The sequence below is a fragment of the Metarhizium album genome, assembly GCF_000804445.1.
Source record: "Metarhizium album ARSEF 1941 chromosome Unknown scaffold_29, whole genome shotgun sequence".
In the NCBI taxonomy this organism is placed as follows: Eukaryota; Fungi; Ascomycota; class Sordariomycetes; order Hypocreales; family Clavicipitaceae; genus Metarhizium; species Metarhizium album.
In genome coordinates, this window is record NW_024467603.1 from 277,565 (window position 1) to 296,409 (window position 18,845).

General features: G+C 44.0%; 4 protein-coding genes across 4 annotated transcripts; 3 read left to right on the forward strand and 1 right to left on the reverse strand.

Annotated features, from left to right (window-relative positions):
• Positions 1-617: 617 nt before the first annotated feature.
• On the reverse strand, positions 618-1,423 carry MAM_07325 (cupin 2; the record flags this gene model as incomplete). The annotated part of the gene is made up of 4 exons (XM_040826123.1): positions 618-741; positions 822-994; positions 1,057-1,159; positions 1,209-1,423. The coding sequence occupies 4 exons, from the start codon at positions 1,421-1,423 to the stop codon at positions 618-620; spliced, it is 615 nt and encodes a 204-aa protein (XP_040675972.1).
• A 1,139-nt stretch (positions 1,424-2,562) lies between these two features.
• On the forward strand, positions 2,563-3,750 carry MAM_07326 (oxidoreductase, zinc-binding dehydrogenase family protein; the record flags this gene model as incomplete). Its single annotated transcript, XM_040826124.1, has 3 exons — positions 2,563-2,583; positions 2,644-3,015; positions 3,079-3,750. The coding sequence occupies 3 exons, from the start codon at positions 2,563-2,565 to the stop codon at positions 3,748-3,750; spliced, it is 1,065 nt and encodes a 354-aa protein (XP_040675973.1).
• Positions 3,751-4,201: 451 nt separating this feature from the next.
• MAM_07327 (Alcohol dehydrogenase superfamily, zinc-type) lies at positions 4,202-5,245 on the forward strand (the record flags this gene model as incomplete). The annotated part of the gene is made up of 1 exon (XM_040826125.1): positions 4,202-5,245. One exon carries the CDS (start codon positions 4,202-4,204, stop codon positions 5,243-5,245), a length of 1,044 nt encoding a protein of 347 aa, XP_040675974.1.
• A 9,026-nt stretch (positions 5,246-14,271) lies between these two features.
• Positions 14,272-15,537, forward strand: MAM_07328 (uncharacterized protein; the record flags this gene model as incomplete). Its single annotated transcript, XM_040826126.1, has 1 exon — positions 14,272-15,537. One exon carries the CDS (start codon positions 14,272-14,274, stop codon positions 15,535-15,537), a length of 1,266 nt encoding a protein of 421 aa, XP_040675975.1.
• Between the last annotated feature and the right edge of the window lie 3,308 nt (positions 15,538-18,845).

Here is an 18,845-nt window from a genome sequence, read left to right on the forward strand (position 1 = left end):
GAATGAACTTTTCCTCTGTGTGAAAATGAAGTTGCTATACTCTATAATGATAAATTATCTTTATTATTGACTTGACCCGATAGTTTGCACGAGGATGTCCGCCTAAACTCTTTTAGTTTCAGAAACCGGCTTTTAGTAACTGCTACAAGAGAAAAGAAATAACTGTTTTCCCGTGTAGTAGAGAACCCATGAAGTAAATCAATGATGCAACGGGCTGCTAGGCTCCAAATCCACGAAGTTAATTGGATATTGCAACTTGCAACTCAAATGCTTACAACTACGTTCCTGCATTTAGCTAATGTTTTATTTTTATTTTCTGAAACTAAGCGAAGTATAACGTCACCTGGAACGCGAAGTCGGAGGAGTAGGCGGAAAAGAATCCGCCGTTTTAATCTTTTGAAATGCTGCCTCCACCAGGGCCAATACGCGCTCATATAGCTATTTTTGACTTAATGCCCCAAGTTTCAAATGGTCTATTTATATTGCGGTACAACTAGCTTTCACTTCTTACAGACAATCATCTTGCTCTAGTCGTTCCTGGAATTTTTTCGTGCCGGTGTATCATCCTGTGAAGCCTGACACATGCTTCCCCAACCCTACCGGGCCTGGAACTAAACTTAAGCAAGCCAATGGTCCTGAAGTTCCTTGTGGTTGCCACCCTCCTCGACCGGGACCTTGTTTGGCTGTGAGCCCAGCACGACGCAAAGCGCACGAACCCACTCGTTCCCGCGGTTAGATAAACTAGGAACAACATCAGTCCGTACTTCTTGGCACGAGGGAGTCCACACGTCGTGAACAGCCACGCAAGAACTTTGACTTACGCATGAATAGGACCTCGCTGGTAAATGACGTCGCCAGGGTGAGCGACAGTCTCAACAAGGTCGCCAGCGCAAGTCGCTTTGCCATCCTTGATGTGATAGACGTCGGGCTTGGGCGTGATGAGACTAAGTTTGCCACTGATCACAATGACATAGTCTGTTGAAGTGGTACGGTGCTGCAGTTTTTCCAATCATCAAATTATGCACTTTAGATGGGGAATGGTTAGTCAAGACTAACCAACGCGCCCTCTGTGCCAGGCGCAATATCGAGGTAATAGGTGTTGAGGCCGCCAGGCATGACGATGCCGGCGCCTGGAACGTCGTCCAGGGGAAGCTCGCCACTGGATACGTCAACAGTGCTGTCCAGTGGAACGCTACGCTCTTACTTACTGGCCATCATTCTTGGTGGGGAGCTGCTTGCTGGTGCCTATGACGGCGCGTCGGAAACTGCCGTCAAAAAGGGATTGGACCTCGAGGTCGTCAACTTTGACCTCGACACCGGGCTCGGCATGGTCATCGGTGGCATGGTGGGAGGGCAGCGGTAGGTTGGAGGCCGTGATTCTGCGAGGAGCAGGGAGGTTGTAGGACTTGTCAAAAGCAGACATGTTGGGTGACTGATGGTATTGTTGATGCGAGATGTATTTGGCGAGGGTGAAACTTGAAGAATAGTAGCAGTATCTCGAGCCTTATTTATGTCATGGAGCCACGACGTGAGCTGACATGTGTCGGCCGTTTACAGCAAGCAGAACAAAGCTTGGACCGTTGCAATTGATTACCAATACAGTTGGCAAACAATGGATTATTAAGCCTGGCGTTTTGAAGCGCACGCGGCACGACTGTGGAAAGGAAGGATCCTGCATGTTTGGCTGAAGGGGGGTCAATGCACACCAGACATTTCAGCCACGGTTGATGTACGTATGACTGCGTGTGGATCCGCCTCGGGGCGTCCAAGAAGGGGATTGCCCGGGAACACGATTCTACCATAGCGCCTGACGTGTTGGTTTCATGTTGGGTCGTGTTGATCCTGGTCCTGTATAAGCATTTGTGGGGGTCTCCCGGTAGATGAAGATGATCAACTGTGATGCGTCGGTACCAGGCCATCACCAAGATTTAGCTGATCATTGCTCCGTACCACGAGCTGAAACCAACAAGGCAACCAAGACGGGCAACATAAACATCCGAGCTGTAGCCGAATTGGTGGAATGCTGAGTAGGACCTGGCCCCCTGGTGTCATCTCCGTGCAGCAGGGGCTCCAGCAGCAAAGCAAACCGGACAAAACACTTGGGTGAAATCGCCCAGCCGTCCGTCACTGATGCAGCAGAGCGGGCTCGTCATCTCAGCCTCGGCATGCTGGTGGCAATTGTATTTTCGTGGCACGACCGCATCTTTGCGTTTGGTCGAATCCAGACTTGGAATTACTTGCAGTAGCGCTGTGGGAGAGTCTATTTTCTCCTTGCGCATTATTGGGAACAAAGGTCGGATGAGGAGCCTCGGTAGGAGAAGTTTTACCATGGACGCGCTTGTTTTAATTTGGGTCAAAATGCCGCCAGGTTGACTGAACAAGTTAATGAGCCATAGTAAGTACTGGAAGGGATGGCCGCAGGAAGCTGTATTCTATATAAACATGATTTGTTTCCTCGTCAGTTTCCCCCCAAAGTTGACGCATAATTTACAGGACAATATTTTACTATCCACGACACCACCTGCCCTTGGTCATCCCTTGCCAGTCCCACTTGACGTAAATATGCCTGTTTCTATGCGAGCAGTATGTGGCTGAACCTTTCTGTTCTTCTCGATAGATGGCTGACCCATCTTGAAACCACAGGTGGACGTCAAAGATGGAGCTGGGCCAGCGTCAGCTCTCTTCATCAACGACGCCGTTCCCGTTCCAGAAGTCATGCCAGGGGAATGCCTCGTAAAGATTAAAGCATTTGGTATTAATCGAGGTGACATATTGCAGCGTGACGGCAAGTACCCTGGCATTTCTCATCTGACCAAGATCATGGGTCTCGAGTTTAGTGGCGTAATTGCCCATCTGAACGCAGAAGAGGACATCTCGGATGGATGGAGGGTCGGAGATGAAGTCTTTGGACTCCTGTATGGCGGTGGGTATGCAGAGTACGTGAACGTGGACAGAAGAATGCTCATCAGGAAGCCGAAGGAGCTTTCATTCGAGCAGTTGGGCGGCCTTTGCGAGGTACGTCGAACTGGTTACCCAACCATGCTCACGAGTCATGTTTGTGCTCTAATAAAACAGTAGACATGGTTTACCGCTCTGCAGGCACTTCACTTCGTTGGCCAGTACAGCCCCGAGACCACCAGATCAATCCTATGGCATGCTGGCGCCTCAGCTGTATCTGTCGCGGGCATCCAGCTCTCCAGGAATGCGCATCTGATTACCTCTTCGCCCAACGTGCAAGCACCCAAGGTTTTTGCCACGGCCCGCACACAGGACAAGTGCAATTTTGCCGTCAACGAGCTCGGCGCAACATGCACCGTAAATCTCTCGCACCACCCGGACAAGCGCAGCTGGGCCGACGATATCAAGGCTAAGAATGGCGGACAGGGCGTGGATCTCGTGATTGATTTCCTAGGGGGTCCATACTTGCAGTCCAATCTCGACGTGTTGGCCCTTGACGGCTGCATCGTTCAGCTTGGATGGCTTGACGGCCCTGTATCGCAGGGCAACTTGAACATTGCCGGGTTTTTGACAAAGCGCGCTCGTGTTCAGGGGAGCCAGCTCAGGTCGCGAAGCTTGGAATACCAAATTAAACTACGTGACTTCTTCGAGGCAAATGTACTTCCTGGGCTTGTAGATGGGCGGTTCAAGCACGTTGTTGAGCGTGTCATTCCGTGGGAGCGTGTAGCTGAAGCGCATCAGCTGCTTGAGGGCAACAGAACCAAGGGCAAGGTTGTGTGCGTTGTTGGGTGATAAAGGGAGCGAACCTTGTGTCGTTGGTATCAATTACTGTAAAGGCCGCAAAGCACTACGGAGTACGAGTAAATAAATAAGTTGATGTCCATTACTGGCCCCCCTTTTTTGGTAACAAGACAAGACCAGGACCAGGGAAAGAAAGAGCAGGGTGGGAGCAACGTCCAGTGTTCGGCTCCATCCTGGTAAAACCACAAACAATCAGGGAACTGAAAGGGACAATCTTACCTGCTTTGTAAGCAAGAAGCTTTGTAATTGCCTTGATTTCTAATTCGCTTGAAAATTACGGAGTAGCATGCAGGTGTAACGCCCGTGGGAAGCGAGCCATGTATTCTGGCTGGGCTGTCTGGTATTAAAGGACTTGCACCAGACCTCGTTTTACGCGACTATTTGGCATAAACAACCAGCCTTCTCGTCTCGACCCTGTCCAATCTTCTTCTACAAATACAACATGGCTACAACTCACAAAGCTATAGTTGTCCAAGGTCCCGGCGTCGCCAAGGTCGTGGCAGACCGACCTCTGCCGCAACTCCGTGACGATTACATTCTCGTCAAGACTGTCGCCGTTGGCCTCAACCCCACCGACTGGAAGCATATTGATCACGTCGTTACCGAGGCGGGCCCTGTCTGTGGATGCGATTATGCCGGAATCGTTGAGGCAGTAGGCCCTAAAGTCACCAAACCCTTCCGTGTCGGCGACCGAATTGCTGGCGTGGCGCACGGCGCAAACGTCGTACAACCAGAAGATGGCACTTTTGCCGAGTACATTGTTGTCAAGGGGGATGTGCAGATCAAGATACCCGACAATATTAGCTTCGAAGAAGCTGCTACCCTGGGGATCGGCATCTCTACCGTTAATCAAAGCTTGTACCAGCATCTCCAACTAGCTCCGGTTTCTGCCCCAACCAAGAAGCCCTCCAACATCCTCATCTACGGCGGAAGCACTGCCACGGGCACTTTAGCTATTCAGTACGCTAAGCTCTCGGGCTATACTGTCGTGACCACTTGCTCGCCTCGCAACTTCGACCTAGTGAGGTCGCTGGGGGCTGACGCAGCTTTCGACTACGCTGACCCGGAATGCGCTGCCAAGATTCGAAACTTCACCAACAATGAGCTCAGCATCGTTTTTGACACTATTTCAGTTCCCGAGTCGGTTAAGATCTGTTCAGATGCAATCCCCCAGACGACTCACGGTGCCAAGTACCACGCCCTGCTTCCTGTGCAGCACGTCCGCGACGACATCCAGTCGTCCATTTCGTTTGCATACACTCAGTTTGGAGAGCCATTTGTCTTCGGATCGAACCAAGTTCCCGCTAAGCCTGAGGATTACAGCTTTGCCGTCCAATTCTGGGAGGAGGCTCGTGGGCTGCTCGCAGCTGGGAAGATCAAGGTGCATCCTCCCCGCGTGGGAAACGGGCTTGACGGCGTGCTCGAAGGATTACAAATGATGAGAGAAAATAGGGTCAGCGGTGAGAAACTCGTATACAAGATCTGAAATGGAGAGCCCGGGTGCATGTACGCTATCTATTTTCTTGAATTATTTAGAGCAACGGTCGACAAGTTAGCAATTACCCATCTTACTTGAAGCCTTGTGCAAGTGTAAAAGCAACCTACTTGTCTGTCCCTGGCGCTAGCTCTTGAATCTGCCAGCTCAGTAAAAAGGGCCGCGCATCATCAAACAAAGACACTCAAGTATTCTCAAAGTGGAGTTTGTGGATTATACAATCCAGCCCTCTCCGCGGTGAATTGACCGAAGGCGGTAACATGCATAGTCAAGAGAACTACCCCTAAGCCCTTGCCTAAGCCCTGATTGTACTAGTTGAGAGCATCTACCTCAAGAAAACTAAACTTCTGTCGTCATTAAGCTATAACAATCCTTTAATTACTAGACTGCTTTTCTGCCTGGGGCAAGGACCAAAAGCGAAACGGCCTGATCGCCATATTGAACCGCCTCGAAGCTGACTTCTACGCGATGGAGATTAGAAAAGAGGCGTAGTAATATCGCCGTGCGGCGCGATGTCGGCACACTTGAAAAGATCAGGGACATGAATTTGCATGAGACATGACGTTATGTCCCTTTGGAGAAGGATGTACAGCAGAGCTTAAATGATGTGATGGTTGTATGTAGGAGAAAGACATTGCTTGATATATTTCGCAAAAGCATTCTAGCGATAGAGGTTTAGTGCCAGCTAGTGTGAATAGAATCTGTGAGCAGATTTAATAGCTTTCATCGTTTACAATATTGCGGGAATGCAGTAGAGTCGAGGTACCCGAGGAGAAGTCATCGAGTCCCTGACCGGAAGCGAATCCCACATATTTCATCATATAGTTTTCAACAAATAGTCAGGCTGTTGAGACTATTTAATGGCGCATTTGAAATTGCCTTGCTATTTTCATCTATGAAATTGCATGGCCCTCACCCAACTATAGACATCAACGACGATATTCCAACTGAAAGTAAGCTCAACGAAGACTTTAGAGAAGTAATGCGGCAGAACACCTTACGTGGTTCCAAATATCAGCAATAAAGACGCGAGTTCTCGCCAGCCTCAGTGTAACAAGGGCTAGTCATGGAGATCAGGGCTTGGAGAAAACGACTCATATTCACATATAATATGGTATAGTCTCAAAGGTCCTTAGTTCTTCAGTCTGACGGACCCGACCAATGAGGGCTATATATACAAGACGGACCCTGTGTGTGTAATCTGACTAGGCAGCTAAGTGGTGATGCCTCGTGCATCTGTGCCTTGTTTCCTTGGTGCCCGAGCCCAATGGTGGCCCATGAGGGCATCGTGATAGCTGCGACCTTTGTGTATTGCAGCTAGTCATGTGGTTGAGGCTTTTTCGTGTAACACTCAGTACTCAACCCAACCCCATCGGAGCCTGCTTCGAGTCGTTCAGGGCAAACGAGACATTCTGCATCGTTTCGAATCCTAAGTAAGTGAGCAATGGAGTATATCCAGAAGGAGTAGCTATGGAAAGCCCTTCTAGCATGGTCAAAATCTAGCCGAAGATCCGCGCACGAGCAAACGAAAACTTTCCTCACAGGGATCATCGGTATCGCCTCATGCTAGCCCATGCTCCGTCAAGAGAAGCTAGCTGTCGTATGCGCAATGGACTGCACTCACAGAAAGGCTAAAAAGGCGAGAAGTGATAGCGATGAAGACTATAAGTCTAATCCTCGTGGCCGGGTCTCTTTGTGCGGACCTGCATTAGTCGTTTCAAAGGTCCATGAAACTTGTCATTGCCTAGATCGAAAGGCAGCCGCTACCTCAGTAGCAGGTAAAATGTAGTAGTTTCCAGGTCGAAAGTCAACGAAAGATTGAGCCAAGTCCTCAGTAATAAAGTCTGGGCAGTGTCTCATTTTCGTGCAAGTTGTCAAAGCCACCGTAGCGGCATGTTCGTCAGAAAAGTAGGGAAAAGATGATTTGTACCCTCTTGCATGACTATTTAACAGGCAGCTAATTTGGCTGGTGATTCTTTGCCTAGTACCAGGCTGGAGAAATTGCAGTCAGATGAGATGATCCCTAGATTCGGTGAGACCGTTTGTCGAACCCATCCCTTGCTATAAGTTTCCGCAGCCAGGCAATTACGATCAATTACTGGTGAGCTTTGAAACAAGTCGCCGTGAAGAGCACATATTAGGAGCACCAAGACCACGGGCTGTGGGAACTAATAATATCGCTTGACACTATTATAGTATATCGTTATTAGAGTTCGGATCCCCCCAGTGCAACTGTGAGGACTTATTGAGAAAGTTTCGAGTGTTTGCAGAGGATTTCAAGAGGCATTGAAAAAAATTGTATACGGCTAGGCAAGGTGATACAACTCCCTGGTTACCTTTATCTAGTCCGACACATTCCTGTAGGACTTTGGAATTTCTCTTTCAAGTCCTTGTCCGAGCTATTTACTTGGAGGCTTTCGGAATCATCTTCTCGGCAATATAAAAGGGATATTGGCTGTAAAAAAACTCCGTTCGAAGTCCTGAGCGGGTGGGAAGCTTATTCATCAGTTCAAGAGCATATTCCTTAGACACAAGAATACAACCGTCTAACCCTCGGACCGATCAGCCAAGGACTCAAGGCTATCGTCACACGTAACTAACAGTCTAGGTCACACACACTGGCATCTGCTTGTTTATATAGCTCTTATTAATGACTGAGGAGCTGTTACAAGGAAAAAGCCCAATCAACGATGCCTTCCATCGTTCATGAGACCTCGCAGAGGCCACCGCCCCGACCACAACGCATAGGGCCAATCGGAGATCGTGAGCTTCAATGCCCAAGGCGGCTAAGGTAGTAGCGGTGAGGATATAGATGACTGAGTCAGGTTACACACATAGCCTGTCTCGTGTATATATACAGCTCGTAGGTCGGGTCCCCTAGATTGTTGAACCAAGGACCTTTGAGACCATTCGAGATTATCATCATTAACAATAGAAGCTATTGCGAACCCCTGATACAGGCCCTCGTGATAGGAACTAGGATCCTTCGAGACTATGTGATATTGTTTGTGAATCGAGTTTTTGCTCCAAGTCCTGCTACCACTCACTACCGTGGTCCAGCCCTCTAAGCAGACACTACTTTGATTTGGCGTCGAGAGCTTGGTCGTTTGGGAGGCTAACCGCAGGTGAAAATTCGAGTTCCTTTGCACTTTGTATGGCAAATCTCATTCTCACCTATTTGTTTCCAATGTTTCCTCCAAAAGAGCCCAGAGAAGTTGCTTAGCGACAGCGGATGTTTTTTGTTTGCTAAAAATGTAGTGCTTCCGCAACGAAACAAAGCGCGGAAGGTCTCGTGGAGCCTGGCATCTTCTTGACGCGCACTAGAGCTTTCTGGTAAGCCTGCAGATGTTAACCCGCTCTCGGTTGTATTATAGGCTTATGTTCTATCCAGAAAAGAAAACTCTTAGCGGCCTCTGCACAAGGCGCAATCAATCCATCTACTATGCCGAGTTGCATGGTGGATTGGAGGGTCGGCAAACTTCGCCCTGCAGCAAACACGTCACCGCGGGGCCAGAGATGCGTCAGCTCAGACTCAGACGCACACTTGGTGGGTGTTCTCAAGCAGTCTGTGAGATGTGTCTTATGAGAGATGACTTGTCGGATACTCTCAACGACGCCATTGCTATTCTAACACTTGAGCGCTTGATCAATCTCTTTCCTCGAAACGGTCTCCTAGACAGCTATTACAACATTCAGGGCAAGACCGTAAGAGTAGAACTTGATTGAAATCGTTCCAAACTAGACAGTGTGGCCGCAAAGGGCATGAGCACAGACTGCCCGAGGCTTTAATGTTCTGTCATTAACTGTTCCGCTCCTAGCAGTTCTTCAGTCGACAGTGGAAGAACTTTTTCTTCAAAGAGTTGACAGACGGCCACAAACGCCTTTTAATTTAATTAGCCTCGGCTTGCCATCGCTCAATGAGAAGAATGCTTCAATAATTGCAGCAATGCCTACCTGTCCAAAGGGAGAGCGACTACATGCAGCTCAGTAGTCTCCAGCCAGGAATGTTAATTAGCCGCCTAGCCTCAGGCAATACTTTGAGTTAGAGAACGACCGCGGTCGCATATCTACATAGCATAGTGGCATCACTTGTAAGACGGAGAGTGCGGGAGTGTGGGACGAAATGCTATGCCCTGTCACAGAAGGGGAGCATTGGTTCAACCTGGTCGGCTGAGAGCAGGGAGCTTCAGGTATACTTGGGCACCTGTAACTACCTATCGAGGTCAGTCTGAGGTCAACAGGTTCTGGACGAATGGACCACGAGCAGTGGGTGGTCAGCTCGTCCCCGGGAGCGTATTTCATCCCCGAGCATAGAAGCGCTTCTGCACCGGGTATTCGGGTCGAATGTTGACCAGGCTTCTTAATTTACAGGTTGCTGGCGAGTAATAGTGTCTGGTCATCATAGTGCAACGTGTAACGCAACACTTTGGTCCCGAGGGTCTTTGAGCGTTGGCTCTACGCTGACCTGCGGTCGTAAAGTTCACGATTGGACACTGTTCTAGGAATAGCACGCTGAGCTGTACATGGTATGCAGTCAGCACGCTCTATTTCGGTTCTGTGCATAGCCTACCTTGTTTGGCCCGGTTTTATTGTTTTGGGGTGTAGCATATTGACGATAGCCTTGTGTTGTAGGACTCCGGACTCGCCAGCCTTCCCGGAAGCTCTTGGTCTTGCTCTGACCTCCAATCTCTCTACTTTCCGCAGTCTTTACTATCAAGTCACGTCGTCGATTGCTTCTTTTTCCTCTTCTTGATTGTCCTATGTTGCTAGTCTTGCACCGCGTTATTTGTTGAATTACAAAGCTCGCCGAAATGCTATCTTCCTATTCCGGCTTCCTGGACTCGTTTCCTGCTCTCCCCCCTCCAACGGGTGTCAAGTCCAACTTCATCAATCCAGAGTCTAGGGGCCCAATCATTGCTATCTTTGACGCCGTATTTTCCCCCTCACGGCATTAGCTGTGTTTGTCCGCATCTTTGTGCGGGCGAAATTGTTGAAGGCTTGGGGGTGGGAAGATGGTAAATGTTCCTGCAAAGCTTTAGTATTATCAGCAGCCAAGAAGGACTGACGCTGGTCGTAGTTGCATGTGTCCTCGCAGCTGTGCGTTTGGCTGTCGATTCTCCGCTTCGAGTATCGAGCTAATGCCCTATCTTGGAGTAGCTCGGATCGCTGTCGCATCTAATTCAGCACCACTTTAGTTCAGTTCTAATCCCTCTCTGCATCCTGACTGCGGCCGCTAACCCTGTTTAAACTTAGTGATTAAAATCGGATTTGGCCGACATCTGTGGGATATCCCAGCATCTTGGCTGCTCCCCGCTCAAAATGCACGGGTTAGATAAACGTCCAACTTTAATTACGGGGGCCGTAAATGTATACAGACTCACATGGTGTAGCTTATATCGTCAAATGGCATTACATATCCGGTTACTATGTTTTTTGCCAAGCTTTCCATTCTACTATTCTATGTGCGAATATTCTCCGTCCGCAAATCTCTGCGGCGGCTGGTTTGTGCTAGTGCTGCGGTCATGGCAATGTTCTACAGCGCTATGGTCGGCGTCGCCATTGCCTCGATCCTTCGCTGCAATGGCGTCAGAGCATTAACACTGCCGCTTTGCAAAGCATACAGCGGACCTATCATCGTGCTGAATGGCAGCTTCAACGTCTTGTCAGACTTTTGGCTCTTGGCTTTGCCGTTCCCGTACACTCGAAAGTTACAGCTATACCCTGGACAGAAGATTCGGGTAATAACAGTCTTCGCGCTCGGCATCGTGTAAGCCTATACAATCTGCTTGCCTCATACTTGAGCCTTTTCATCTTTGCTTACAAGAGTAGGGTATGTGCTGCTAGCCTCACGCGGCTGGTTCAGTTTATTTGTTATTATCGCAATCCAGACGTGCTTTGGAGTCAAGGTCTTAATGCCCCGTTCACGTATGCCGAGCTGCCTATTCGCTTCATCTTTTCTAAATTTTAATCCACCCGAGGGAGATTTTAACCTTTGCCTAGCATCATCGAGATAAACATCGCTATTATAATCTCTTGCGCATCAACGTTCCTACGTTTGTATACCGAAACAAAGCAGCATTTACAAGCTGCCACTAACTCTATACGTGGCCGCTTGCTTTCTAGCTTCAAGGGCTCTTTGACGGGTGACAAAGGTCGATCCTCCACAGAATCTGACAGTAATGCAGCGCAAAGGAAGCAGACCTGGAGCAGGGATGCTGCTTCAGCCTGGTAGCGGAGCCAGTACTTCCTGGGGACTCGCCTCCGCAGATGCAAGAATTAATTGGGCATGACCTCGTGTAGTCTATAGTTGACATTAGGGGGCAGTAAAAATCTGCCAACACTTGAGCCATACCACTCAACGCTAATATTTCGAGTTGTAGATAAGTCGATATTGCGGTCAAAAAAACCTCTTGGGATGTCGTGGCCACTCCACTGCTAGTGCCTTGCGGCTCCAGTATAGAGGCAAAACAGACAACATACTAGAGTGCTTAGTTGCTAGGGTTTGCTTATGTGGATACAATCATCTGACATATTGTGTAGCGTAAAGGATTCGTAACTACGTTTAAAATTTAATGAGGAACAGCGTACCGTCTAGAAGTCAAAAATAGCTTAGCGCACTTAAGGTCGCATTTCTCGTTATAGTTTTTCTTTACTTAACTTGATGTAAATAGAATTTAGTAATTTGTATTGCAATTTCTAAGAATAGAGCTATCTGTTAGTGTAAGTAAAGGTATATTTTTTTAAAGTTAATATAAAGTGCATTATTTCAACGCTTGTACTTAGAATGCATGTTGATTTCTGCGTGAATGCAATAGGCTTACAAGTTACTTCCACTGCGGTATGTTCTAGTGTTCTATTACTCAGTCGGACTTAATAGAGATCGAAATTTTGAATTAAGCCGTGGCATACATAGTGTCGACTAGTGTGCTGCAGGCCCAAGAAAAAGACTCTTCAGACGAAGTGGACAGGGGAAGCAGACCTAATCTAAGTTCAAGATATTTATACTCTAGATAGACAGAATACTCTAGATAGACAGAATACTCCAGATAGACCAGATAGAGACAGAATACTCCAGATAGACAGAACTTTAGTGATTTTAACAGCCCAACACAAGCTCAAGAGGCGCACTGTGAACGTCTCATTCAGAAGGTCGACATTAAACAGTGACGTCGACCTTATGCCGTAGCGCTAAATTTGCCAGTCTGGCACAGCTTTCTACCCATATAGTTATAAACCTTAGTGTCGCGATCGACATGGGACGTTGCGGCCCGTTGTGTCAAGCAGAGCTTCAAGTACAAACCTGCTCGTTGAATACTAGGTTTATGTCGGCAATAAGAGAGCGTCTGCAGAATGCCGATATCCTAGAGTATCCGAAGCTCGAGCATAATTTAATCACGAAAGACATTGTAGGTCACACAAGGAATCTGGATTTCCGTAATAGTTAGCCGAGCGACGCCCTTTGAGTGAGCAGTTGCATTCCCAAGCATTGCAAGGATTTTGGGCGTGACATTAGCAACGTAGAGGTATATAAATTTCGATATTAGTTGCTTCCGTTACAAGTTAGCGAGCGTGTAGTTGTTAGCAGTGTTCTGGGCAGCTATTTGCATGCACACAATCTTGGCTAGAGGAAACCACGAACCTAGCATTCGATTGGTACGGGCCTCGGCCTGTCACAAGGTATGTGCTCTGCAACATTTAATAATACACAGACTATACGTCCGTCTTGAAAACTTCGCATTTAGTCTTAAAGCAACTTATTCAAGGCAAGAGATCGTTAAGGGTAGTTGTTTAGTCTGCGGTTTTGCTGCTATTACGCGGACATATTGTGATGGAGGTACCCACGTAGGTATTGCTCTCGTCTGTTCTAGGCTCCCGGGAGGGTATAGCGCAATGTGCAAGACAGATTGAGCTACTATTAAAGCAAAATTTATCTCGTTTGCTTCTTATTATTAGTATTTAGCTGTCGCATTAATCTAGAGATTCTGTACTTATTAAACATCCTTAATGCAAGCTTCTTGCAGTAGAAACTCTCGTGAGAGCATGCAGTTTCAATAAATTTGCTGTTTCCAGCAATAATTGCATTGTCTCTATATTTCTAATTAGATGCAGAAGAAGTCAGCTTTAGCCAGGCTAATCTCGAGATGGCGAGGGGGCAACACTCGCCCCCTCTTGTGTCAACAACAACATGTAGGTCGCAATTGCAGTGACAATTGCGGAGCGTTCCCTTTTGCTGCTGCATTAGCCAAGCGGTCAATTGCGCGCGACCGTGCGGCCCCCGTGCGACCTATATTTTCGTCTAACATCCTGGAATACATGGGCCAGTGGATCTAGGCAGGCCGATTTCTACATTAGTCGTTTATAGCGCTTTCTCAATGAAATACTCTCGTTATTTTCCATTATTATCTTTCAAAGTCGTCTATTACTACTAGTCAGGACGCGTTCGCGAGTCGAAAGCTGGCCGCGCAGCGTTAAAAAAGAGGCCGACGTGAGCTGCATGGAGCATGTCTTCGCCGCGAGCTATAGCAACGGTTGTTACACGGAACTTGCCTTCCGGCTGCAATGTATAAAGGCTGCAGCTATCACGATGCCCTCATAGGCCGCATTTGAGCTCGGGCATCTATGCGCTAAGGCCTAACATGTCTCCACATCCTAATACCCCTTTTTAAGTAATTTAAAGCCTACTAGTAACTAAGAATTATATATATACCTTTTTAATTAATTAAGAGTATTTTGCTGCTATACATTTATACTAAGAATATACTATAGGGCGTGGCATCAAGGCCGCTAGACTAAAATCAGGGCGTGGTGGAGCAGTGAGCCCGCCGAGCAATTCACACGCGATTCAAAGTAAGCTCAACTTTAAACCAAGCGGGCGGCGGGGCGTTGTGCGTGGCCCTTGGCCCCTACATCTGCTGACTCAGCTGTGTGGGTTTCTAACACCGAGCGTCACGTAGCAACAAAAACAACAAACTCCGCAACAGCTACAACAGACACCTGTAGTGACAACATCACCAAATATGGCTCAACCCAAGGGACAGGTAACGGTCCGTAGCCGTTACGGCAAGCCCGCGCACCCGGAAACTCTACCTAGTAGCCAGACCGACGACATATCCAAGATTCGCTTTCGCCACCCCGCGTATTCAGATAGTGACAACATCCTCATCTCGCTGGCGGCGCTAGATAATGGTGGTGTTCATTACGCAACGGCACACGCAGCCTGCGCCGTTCTGGCAGATTTTCGCTATGATGGTTTCTTTTCGTTGTCATCTACCGGCCCTGCGATCGATTTTAGTGCGGATGAAATCCTGACAGAACCAAACTACTATTTCCATGTACCGCGAGAAACAAATTATGACGTCGTCGCCAATTTCGATAGTAGCATCTTCCCCCATGGGAAAATGCCGCCAATGTGGCTATCCGACGATCTCAAAATTCCCAAGGCTCTCGGTCTGCCCCGAGAAACAAGCTGCAATAGCATCGTTTTGACCCGAGATGTTTCTTGTCGAGTTACAAACAGTACTCTAGGTACAGAGGGGGCCCATCTACTTCCCAAGGCAGAGGAGTTGTGGTATACAAAGAATTCCATGTTCCAGTACTCGGCGTGGGAAGAGAGGGGAACAACAGACGACCCGAGAAATACGATTCTTCTGCGATCCGACGCCCACACAGTCTTCGACGCGAAACGATTTATAATCGTCCCAAAGAAGCGCAAATGGGTAACTCACGTCTTGTACGGAACATCACAGGACGAACTAGCTCAGAACTTCCACAATATACATGTACAGCCCCTTACCGACATTGCGGTAGAATTTATATTTGCGCGGTTTGTGTACACAATCCACGCCCTGAGCACCTTCACCCTCTCCGGCGGCAAACGCGCACTCCTTGTTATTAAATCCGGAGAAACGCGCCGTGAGCGGGTTGAGGTAACGGGTCTACAGTATAAAACACAACTGGCGCCACGATCACGGGTTGGCAGTAGAACTCCGAGCCCCAGCAAGCGCCGGCGTGACGATACACCCGCTGGCGACGCAGATATATCAAATTTTGACGGGATGGACGATGGTGACTTCAGAGGTCGTCCACGAAGACGACTATCTGACGAGAACACCTCTTCACCTGCACTCTCATTAGAGTGCAACGAGGGTTGCGCGTCGACGTCTAGTTCATTATTAACACCTACAAGCGACCCCAGCGATTCGGATAGCGAACTTTCCGCACTGCAGAAACCTTCACCAAGTCACTACCTAGGGATAGTGAGCTACCAGCGGGTAAAGCTTTAAATGAAGAGAGCGTCGCTGTAGGCGGAACCGCATACTCTGTGGTTGAAGCTAGAGCTTGCGGCTGATTCGGTTGGCAAACAAAGCTAAATCCCTTGGGGACCTGCAACCCGTGAGGGGTCGTGCTATTCGTGCGGCAAAAATTCGCTATTCGTGCGGGACTAAACTTAGTTTAGATTTATGCAGCACTAAGCCTAATTTAGTTATACCTAAATTTAGTTATATCTCTAAGCTGCTATGCTGTGCTATATAAATTTGTATATATTAGCCTAGTAGTTTAGTTAGGTATAGCTAGTAGCTTAAAATATACTTTAGTAGCTAAAACTACTTTTATTTCTTTTTAACTGTTTTTAGCTAGTATTTATTTCTTTACTAAATTTATATATATATATATATATATATATAAAGAAATATAGGCTTAAACTTTATTAAAATTTATATCTAAAATTATATAATCTTTTCTTATAGATAATTTGTACGCAATAGTTATTCTCTTAGTTTTTGTATATATATATATTTACTATATATTTTTATATATATTTTTACTATTAAAAATACTAAACCTAGGCTTTTCTTAACTATAAAGCTAGCTAAACTCTCTTTAATTTTCTTCTTTTTCTCTCTTACTTTTAAGCTTATTGCCTATAATATATACTGCTTCTTACTATTATATACTTTAAGCTAAGCTTATACTAGTATATACTTAATAATAAAGAAGCTAGTTTTTTATTTATAGCTTTACTTACTGCTTAGCTAAGCTTAGGCTGTTTTCTACATAGATACTAGCTAGTATCTTGCTATATTTAGGACTAGCTTTATAGGCGACTATATGTAAGCATTACAGATATTAAGTATAAACTTAGAGAGAGAAGAGAGAAAAAGAGAAAATTCTCTATCTTTCTTTTTTATACTAATATATATATATATATAAGTCTTAATATATATTTAATAAGTATTTAATAAGTATTTAATAAGTGTTTAATAAGTATTTAATAAGGCACTAATATAGTGCCTTATATACACTTAAGCCTACAGATTAAGTCTATTATATACTAGTACTAGTACTATTACTATTACTATTATTATTATCTCTTCAAACTATTAATTTACCTCTATTGCTATATATATAATTTATATTAGCTCTAAGCTAGCTTTTATTTAGAGAGATTTACTAACTTTTTAAGTAGCTATAGTTATATTTTTCTCTTAGTCTACTAATAATAGTAATATTTAGTCTACTTATAATATGCGCTAGATATAGATATTTAATTCTTTATTAGCATTATTTATTTCTTCTATATTTCTTGCTAATTATAAGCTAAAGACTAAGTAAATAAGACTAGTGTCTAGTAGTTAGCTAAGCTCTAGGGTAGGAAGAATAGAGTAATAATTTAGTGTGCTATAAGCTGCTAAAGAATTATAGTTATATAAATATTACTAATAGCTATTAAAATGCCTCCTAATGCTATTCTATATAGCTAATAGAGACTTAATATATGCCTAGTTAGGGGCGCTAAATTTAAGCTAAATATACATTCTAATTATTTAGCTAAAACCTAAAACCTCTTAACTAATAAAGGCAAAGATAAATCGATAGTTTAAAATATTTATTGTAACTATTTTATAACTTAGTAACTACTTATTATAAAAACTAAGAGTATACCTATAATATGTCAGCGGCAGATACTGCCTACTACAAAAAATACATACAAAAACAAGGGAAACAACTACAACATACAAATTACCTATAAAGAACGTTTATATATATTTTATATATAAGAATTTAATATACTTTACGTTTATATTTCTTTATATATATAATTAAGGTTAAGAGAGAAATACTAGCTGAAATTTAACAAAAAGACTAATAAGCTATAAAGGCTAATTTACTTTATAGAAGAAAATAGCTATAAGAGTTATTTTAAGCTACTAAAGCTACTATATTTGCTTAATTTAGCAGCTCTACTATAGAATTTACCTATAAATAACTCTTCTTCTCTCTAACTAAATAGAAAGGAAATTAAGCCTCTATAACTACATGTTACAAACGTTACTAAACGCGGGAAGGACTAGGCTGCACTAGGGAAGGCACAGCTATAATAGGGGAGAACTAAGACGTTATATACTAAGTTATATAATTATAAAGTAATTAATAAATTACTTATTAATTACTATAAGCTAAGTAATTATTAAATTACTTATTAATTACTATAAGTTAGAGATTAATAAATAGATAAATAATTAAAGTAATTATTAGTTTATAATAAAGAGATAAATAAGTACTTAAGAAGAAGGTATTCTACTATAGTAAATAGTCTAGTTCTCTATTAATTAATTTAAGTAATAGTTTTACTATTAAGAGTTATACTCTTAATAGCTTTATTATAATACTACTTAATAGCTACTTTATAATATTTAACTTAACTTACTTTCTAAGAAATAAACCTACTATATCTTAGAACTTAAGCTACTATTATATTTTAATTAATTCTATTTAGTAAGTTACCTTAAACTATAAGCAGTAACCTTTATAATATTAATAGTAAGTAGAAATACTACTAACTCTACTTAAGCTATTATATAGATAAAACAATAAATTATAAATCTTACTATATAGATTTAAGCTATATAATTTAAATAGAAAGAAGCACTTACTCTCCTTAAATTTCCTAAACTTAAACTATTTAATAAAATTAAGAGAAATATATATATCTTTTTTACTTAAGCAAAGGCTTACCTCTAAGTTAATACTACTATTGCTAACTCTATAGTAAAGATACTTTATATTAAAAATCTTCTTACTAGAAAAGCTATAGAATAGTAGGAGCTAACTCTTAGAGACTACTTTAATAATAATCTACTTAAGAATAAAACTACTTAGATTTTTAACTACTATATAAATTTTAAAAAGAAACTTAAGACAGCCTTTAAAGACCTTAATAAAGTCTAGATAGTAATATATAAAATTAAAACCCTTAAATAGATAGAATCTACTTAGCACTTTATTAAAGAATTTTAATATATTTTAGTATTTCTTAACTAGAATAATAATAGTATAATAAAGCTACTTTATAATACTTTATATAAAGACATAAAGAATAAAGTTGCAAAAAAAGACTAATCTAGCTCTTTTAATAAATTTACTAGTAAGATTATTAAAATTAATAATTAACTTTATACTAAATAACTTAAATATAAAGAAAGAAGCATAGAAAATTACGTAAGTCTACTATAGAAATATTAGCTAAATACTAAATGCTATTATTATAAATTTATAGCTTATAGAATATACTTAGGCTTAATAAAACTTA